This window comes from Aethalodelphis obliquidens, unplaced genomic scaffold (genome assembly GCF_003676395.1).
Source record: "Aethalodelphis obliquidens isolate GAN/ISIS:26980383/991018 unplaced genomic scaffold, ASM367639v1 scaffold5, whole genome shotgun sequence".
In the NCBI taxonomy this organism is placed as follows: domain Eukaryota; kingdom Metazoa; phylum Chordata; class Mammalia; order Artiodactyla; family Delphinidae; genus Aethalodelphis; species Aethalodelphis obliquidens.
In genome coordinates, this window is record NW_020837949.1 from 76,168,634 (window position 1) to 76,175,733 (window position 7,100).

The following is a 7,100-nucleotide window of genomic DNA, read 5'->3' on the forward strand; positions in this document are numbered from 1 at the left end:
TACATGTCATAATTTTGCCCATTTTTTCCTAGATGTCCTATGAATCTCAACTAATAGCTTGAGAAAAAGTGGTAACACAAAGTTTACTTAAGACCCCAGGGAGGTATTAGAAGGTTGTTGGCTAAGACTTTAATGTTATAATTAAGTAGCGACTTCATAGACATGAGTTGTTTTTGCTTTTTTCCAACAGTCCTTTAGTAGCTAGTTAACAGTCCATTAACAGTGTCCTCCATGATATACAAGATATATGGAGATTTAAGTATTTGTTCAGGATTACTAATAGCTTAAATGAAGGCAGACTATTTCGTTCTGAAAAAAAAAGGACTTTGTGGTAGTCAAAGAAGATGAAGACTCTTCAACACGTCTATCTATGACACCACAAATAACCGAGCAGTCTTCAGTTCTCTTAGCTCTCCCTCCTTATTTCTTCAGTGTATTAGTTCCTCTTCATACTGAGTGCCATTACTGACAATTCAGACTCCCATTATCTCTCAGCAATAGTCTCTATCTATTCTTCTCACCCCCATCCTCTCATAAATGCTGTTGTCAAACTTATCTTTATAAACATAAAAACAATAGTAGAGACAGCCACTACAAATCTACCCCGTCACCCTTAGTGGCTTTTTATTGCCTGAGGCAGCGGTTCTCAAAATGTGGTTCCTGGACCAGCATCATCTGGGAACTTGTTAGAAATGCACATTTCTGAGCCCCTTCCTAGTCTTTTTTTTTTTTTTTTTTGCGGTACGCGGGCCTCTCACTGCTGCGGCCTCTCCCGCTGCGGAGCACAGGCTCCGGACACGCAGGCTCAGCGGCCATGGCTCACGGGCCCAGCCGCTCCGCGGCATGTGGGATCTTCCCGGACCGGGGCACGAACCCACGTCCCCTGCATCGGCAGGCGGACTCTCAACCACTGCGCCACCAGGGAAGCACCCCCTTCCTAGTCTTAATGAGACACTCTGGCGATAGGGCCCAGCATTCTGTATTTTAGCAAGCCTTGAGGTTGGTTCTGAAGTGCGGTAAAGTTTGAGAACCAATAGCCTATGAATACACTTAAAATTCCTTAGCATGGCATCCGTATGGCTTTTGTACTCTTTGCTCAGCCTCTGTTACCAAACTGCTGTTTCTGCTCACCCCTCTTTAGACATCCTGAGTTTGTTAGCGGAACACTCTGTACTTTTTCACTTCTCGTGCCTTGGCACACTCTAAGCTAGAATGACTTTCTTCATTTTGCTGTTTTGTCCGGTGAACTCCCGTTCATACTTCGAGCGCAGCTCAAACCTCACCTTTTCTGGGAAGCTTTCTCTTTATTCCTTTAAGTAAAGTTAACCACTCTCTCCAGTGTGCTCCTAAAACCCTTTGAGAAAACCCTACTTTAATTATGTGAATGTATTCATATATGCGTCTCTCTCTGTTGATCTAGCATTCCTGAGGGTAGGGATCATAGATGCTTATTTGGGTACATCAGTCTTAAGAGGTTTTTGCTCGTAGCTGGATCCGTTAGTTTTCTTTACTCTGTGATTTGATTTCTGCATGGCAAGTTTTGAGATATCAGCACCTAAATAACGCATCAAAATGCTTTCAAAATCGTGTAGTGTTTTACAAAGGTAAGGTGGTATTATTTGCAGTAATGCAGTATGTTCCATTTATTATGGGAATCAACATCCAGAAAGTGTTCAGCAAAGCACTGTCTGTATATTATGAGCTCCTTTTAGGAAGCGGCATGTGTGATTATTGGGTTGTTTGGTAATGTGGGGAATTCTGTGACGTATGACAGGCATACTCTGTTGTTCCTGCTTGTGGTGTGAACTCAAGACGCATGTCTTTATAGCGTATCTGATTACTTTATAACATGCTGTCGTCAGCGTTTCTATCATAGAAAGAAAGAGACATGTCTTGAGCCAGGCCACTGTATTATCAACATCTCGGATAACTAACAAAAACCTATCCAGATTCCTAAGTCATCTATTAGGGTTTCTGCAGGGAAGACTAATTAGAGAATTCAGAGTTAGTCTTGGTTTTTCATTTCAAATAAATTAGATGTGTATTACATTATTTGCTTTACTTGTTGCATTTGCTTTCTGACCATGTTAATGACATAATATTGGTGGAATGTCACACATTTATATAATATTCTAAATATTGAATTTAGCTAAGGAAATCAGAAATAAGATGTTACACAAATTAATCTTTTTGGAATTCAAGTATAAGCAAAAGAAGATTACATGAACATAAAATAACGTTCTAGTTAATCTGCACTGGAAATTGCAAGTATGATTCAGGGAGAATTTAGAATTCCTGTGTGAAAGCCGCCTATCGGAATCCCTCAAGGGAAAAGATAAAAGATGGAAAGAAAGCCTTGTCATTTTATGAGGATCCTAGAAGTTTACTGTCAGAAGTTGGAGGAATTATGTTTCCCTTTCTGCATATATTTCCTAAGCTGGAGTCATACACATACACACACACACCACCCCTCCCTCCAACAGAAAAATTCCTTAAACATAACTATGATTTGAGACCTCTTTCACATTGTATTGATGACGTGGTTGATACATTGTTATTACTCAGCTAGTAAGTGCTTGTGTAGACTTGAAGGGAAGTTTTGGAGAGTTTTAGGGTTACATGCTCTGCAGATAAATATTCATGAACGCTGTAGGGTTTTCTGTAAATACAAACATATGACTGTAATGTATATACATGTATATTAATACTGAGTTGGTGGTTTTTTGTATGTATTTTTTTCTACTATATTTTAGGATATTAATAGAAAAAGTACCAACGTGGTCGAATCATGGGGTGGAACCAAAGAAAAACAAGCTTACACCCATGTCATCTTCAAGAATGCCACATTTACATTTACGTGGGCCTTTCAGAGGACCAATCAGGGTCAAGATGTAAGTTCCAAGCACTTAAAGAAAATCAAAGCCACAAAGATGATCCTCCCTGTGGAGATTTGTACAAAGTGGTCCCTCACATCTCCTGGAGGAAAAGGCTTAGCTTTTTCCTGATGTAGAATCAATCATTTGGTTACGGAGCAGATTGGTATAAAAATGGTATTTTTGGGGGGTTTGTGTTTTGAGAGCAAGAATGTATGAAATGGAATAACACAATGTATCTTCGAATTGTTCTATACTTCGAACAGATATAGTTCGTAAAAGCTTAAGAGAAAGAAAATCTTATTTTGTAGTTATTTAAAAACTTACTTTTAAAGCTTTCTGAGACTTCGGGAAGGTGGTGACTTTCTTCCCCTTGGTCTGAAAGATCTGACGTTTGTCCAGGAGGCATTATCTGATGTTGGTTTATTACTTCATACGGTAACGACTGTCTCCTTTTATAGCTTGGCGAGTGTGTACGTGCACACTGTTGGGTTAACACACAGAACTATTCTATTTTACTTTCCGTGGTAGAATAGACCTTAATCCTCCCCTAAATATTTTCCATTATATGCTTCAATTACATGTTATTGTGGATCTCCATTGCTGTGGCGTTCCCAGGGTGAGAACAAGGTAAATCACGGTTTAAGACGCTGCCTTAACATGGTGGCAAATGTAGAGCATTTTCTCTTTTCAGGTTTTCACTGGGGAACCCATTCCCCAGGTTTCACTTGACTCCAGTTGCTCTTTTATGAGCGCTCGGATTCCCACCTTGTGGGGTGTGAACATGCTGTGCAAGGCTTCCTTGCCTCCCTTTAGTCTTTGCCCCAGACAGAAAGCATTAAGAGGCGGCGCTCTACTGACACAGTGGTGCTCACTGCTTGATGAAAACTAGACCTTAATTGACTCAGTGTCACAAGAAAGAAAAGTATAGTAAGACCCAGGTTTTTACTCTCTGTTATGCATCCGGTAGAAATCAAAGTATGTTGGTTAAGGAAAGTGCTAGAGGAGGAGGAAAAAAGCCTAAAGAAGTGATGTGATTGCACCACTATCACACAGTTAGTGCTTGGGTGAGGAGTTTTTAATCCCCGGTCCAAGTCTTTTCCACATTGCCACAGTGCAAACAACCTATTGTATCATGACATTTAGGCTTACGTCTGAATAAACAGTGATGGGAGCTAAGGTTGTTCTTTTGTTAAATCATATTGGTTTTACCAGACATCAAGTCTATACATATGCCTGAATTTGTACCCATTATGACATAATTTCATGGCCAAATTCCTGGAACTCCATTACTGCGGAAATGAGTTTCTAGTGTTAAGGTTTAAAATATTTTTAAAAAGTACCGAAAAGGAATACTATTAATCCACTGGCTGGGACACTTTGCTTAGTTATTTTGGTGATACGAACATAAAACAATCTGGTTGTGCAACTAAGCGCCAAGGCAGAAGTCATTACTTTCTGCTCTCTTTTTAGAATAGACGGTTCATCAATGACATGGTGAAGATTTATTCTATCACTGCCGCTAATGCAGTTGATGGGGTGGCGTCCTCGTGCCGTGCCTGTGCCCTCGGTTCTGAACAGTTGGGCTCATCGTGTGTCCCCTGCCCCCCAGGCCACTACATTGAGAAAGAAACCAACCAGTGCAAGGAGTGTCCGCCTGACACCTACCTGTCCATACATCAGGTCTATGGCAAGGAGGCTTGTATTCTATGTGGGCCTGGGAGTAGAAGCACTCAGGTAAGTGGGTCTGTATTTCACTTATCCCCAGGAAAGCATATTTTAATAGACAAACCCAGAGGTTCCTCTTAATGTTTCTCCAGGAACTATGAAGTTGCTATTTTTATTTATGAATGGCTTTTTCATTCCCTTTCTTATTTTACGTCATCTTACATCTGTTGAGCACTTAATATGTGCCATGAAAGGGCTAATTACCGGGGGCATAAAATATTAAGAAGAGGATCCAAAAAAGAATGCTTTCCAAAAATATTAAAACTGATTTCTTGTGTATTCCATTAAGGTAGAGCAAGTAAGGTGTCTCACTATATGTAGGCTGTAGGCGTATGTGGAGAACAGCAAGAATATCTCATAACATTTTAAGGGTAAAGATGGATGCTGTATTATGAGTGAAGGAAAAAGTAGTTTAATGTCTGTTGAAACTGGCATAACAGGACATTTTAGCTGTTTATTAAAATACCTTTCTATAAGAAACTAATCTTAGAATAACTTTACTCCAGTAAAAAATTCGAACACTTCTGAACTTTGCGTAGAGAAATCTAGAGTTCAGACATTTTCTATATTAGTGTGGTAAAATATACCATAACTAAGACAAGATTACTGAAATAGTTTTTAAACCTAGAACTTTCTGGAAACACATTTTTTCATAGCAGCTGATGCTTTCTTTCCTGCCGTATTGTTTTCGCTTTGTTTTGTTTTGTTTTTTACATTTCTTAATCTTTAATCAAAGGACCACTCAGTTTGCTACAGTGACTGCTTTTTCTACTATGAAAAAGAAAATCAGAGTTTGCACTATGACTTCAGCAACCTCAGCAGTGTGGGCTCCTTAATGAATGGTCCCAGCTTTACCTCCAAAGGAACAAAATACTTCCATTTCTTCAATATCAGTCTATGTGGGCATGAGGTGAGTTCTGGCTGGCAGGGTGAGACGGAGCTATGTTTCAGCTCTGACTGAGTTATTTTCTGTGTTGATGGACCAGTAAAATCTCTATGGAAGCTAACAACCAAATGTCAGAAACTGAGCTGTGACAGCTTAAATCCTCTGTTGCTTCCTAGCACGTTGGCAGTTTTCTCCACCAGGGGCAACCTTGTCTGGTTCTCAGTCCATCAAAGCACTTATCCAGTCAGTTGAACTCCCAAAGCTTGGAGCTACGGAGCAAGGGCTTTGAGGATCTTTCATTTTTGTAAAAGTGGGTCAGGCTTGTCAGTCCCACCTATTTTTTAGGCAGGAAGTTAAGGTTTGAGAAAATTTGACTGTTGCTTATATGGTCAAGTTTGTGTTTTAAAAAGAAAGGACTTTCCAGAGGAAGTTTGTCCAAAAATAAAAAGGACGCAAGCAGGGCACAAGTGCCAGTTGATAAGGTAGCCTCTGCTAATAAATAATGGGATTTAATTTTCTTTGGCAAGAAGCAGAACGTGAATGGATACTCGTAATGGGAGAGTTACAGGACTGCGTGTCCAATATTTTTGTGGGCATAGAAGGTCGGGGTTGAGGTGTATGTGTGTGTATTCCCCGTTAGCAAAGGTGAAAATATACTGAGGCCTTTCCTCCGTGTCTCTTTCCGTTTTAACTCCTATGTCTCTAATGGTCTCCGTTATGAAATGCTGTGCCAAAGGTTGTGCAAGGGAAATAAAAAGACGTCTCATGGCTACAGAAGTTCTCAAAGAAAAGATCTATACATTTTACATGGTATGACATTTGTCCTGTCCTGATTTTACATGGGGTGATCCAGCACACTCACCCAATTGATCACTCACTCGGTTCACTCAATTAAAAAAAAAATTAAATGCCTGTTGGGTTAAATGCTGTGTAAAGCAGTGAATAAGATTAATTCCACTGTATATCACACTTCTTGTCAGTCTCATTCCTGTGTTACCACTGTCTTTGCTTTCCTCTTCTCTCTTCTGTCTTCCTTCTCCTTTTTTCCTCTTTATTCGCATTCCTTTCCTCTTCCTGTTGTTTTCCTCTTCTTTTCCTCAGTAGAGTCTCTCTGCTCTTTTTCCTTGTTCTTCTCTTATGACGTCAAGAGTTTAATTTAAGCTTAGCAACAATATGTTGCACCTGTAATGCGGTGAGCAGGCTTGGTGGTGGGAGAACATTTTATAGGTTAGGATTGCTCGCTGCATTAAGGAAGAGAAATCTTTGTTCTTTTCTTTGTGCCCATCTGTGCACACTCTACATCTGAGACTAATAAAACAGTGTTTCTGTTTTTCGTTATATATTTCTTCATAGAAATTGTAGAGTAAGGTATAGTCCTTTGCAGTGGGACTGTAGTATATTTAGACATACCATATTAAAAAAAAATAAGAGTCAAACCATTTTATAAGTTATATCTTCTCACCACCCTCCAAATGATTAGAAAAGTAAGCTCCTGGGCTTCCCTGGTGGCGCAGTGGTTGAGAGTCCGCCTGCCGATGCAGGGGACACGGGCTCGTGCCCCAGTCCGGGAAGATCCCACATGCCGCGGAGCGGCTGGGCCCGTGAGCCGTGGC

At 40.2% G+C, this 7,100-nt stretch overlaps 1 protein-coding gene across 3 annotated transcripts in view; it reads left to right on the top strand.

Moving 5' to 3' along the window:
* ELAPOR2 (endosome-lysosome associated apoptosis and autophagy regulator family member 2) overlaps positions 1–7,100 on the top strand; it is a 186,070-nt gene that overhangs the window by 144,968 nt on the left and 34,002 nt on the right. For 2 of the 3 annotated variants that reach the window (XM_027102723.1, XM_027102724.1), the window contains 3 exons: positions 2,754–2,891; positions 4,347–4,610; positions 5,338–5,511. The exons of the other annotated variant lie outside the window; for it this stretch is intronic. In XM_027102723.1, the coding sequence (XP_026958524.1) occupies positions 2,754–2,891; positions 4,347–4,610; positions 5,338–5,511 (576 nt within the window). The remainder of the gene's footprint in view (positions 1–2,753; positions 2,892–4,346; positions 4,611–5,337; positions 5,512–7,100) is intronic. 3 annotated transcript variants of the gene reach the window in all.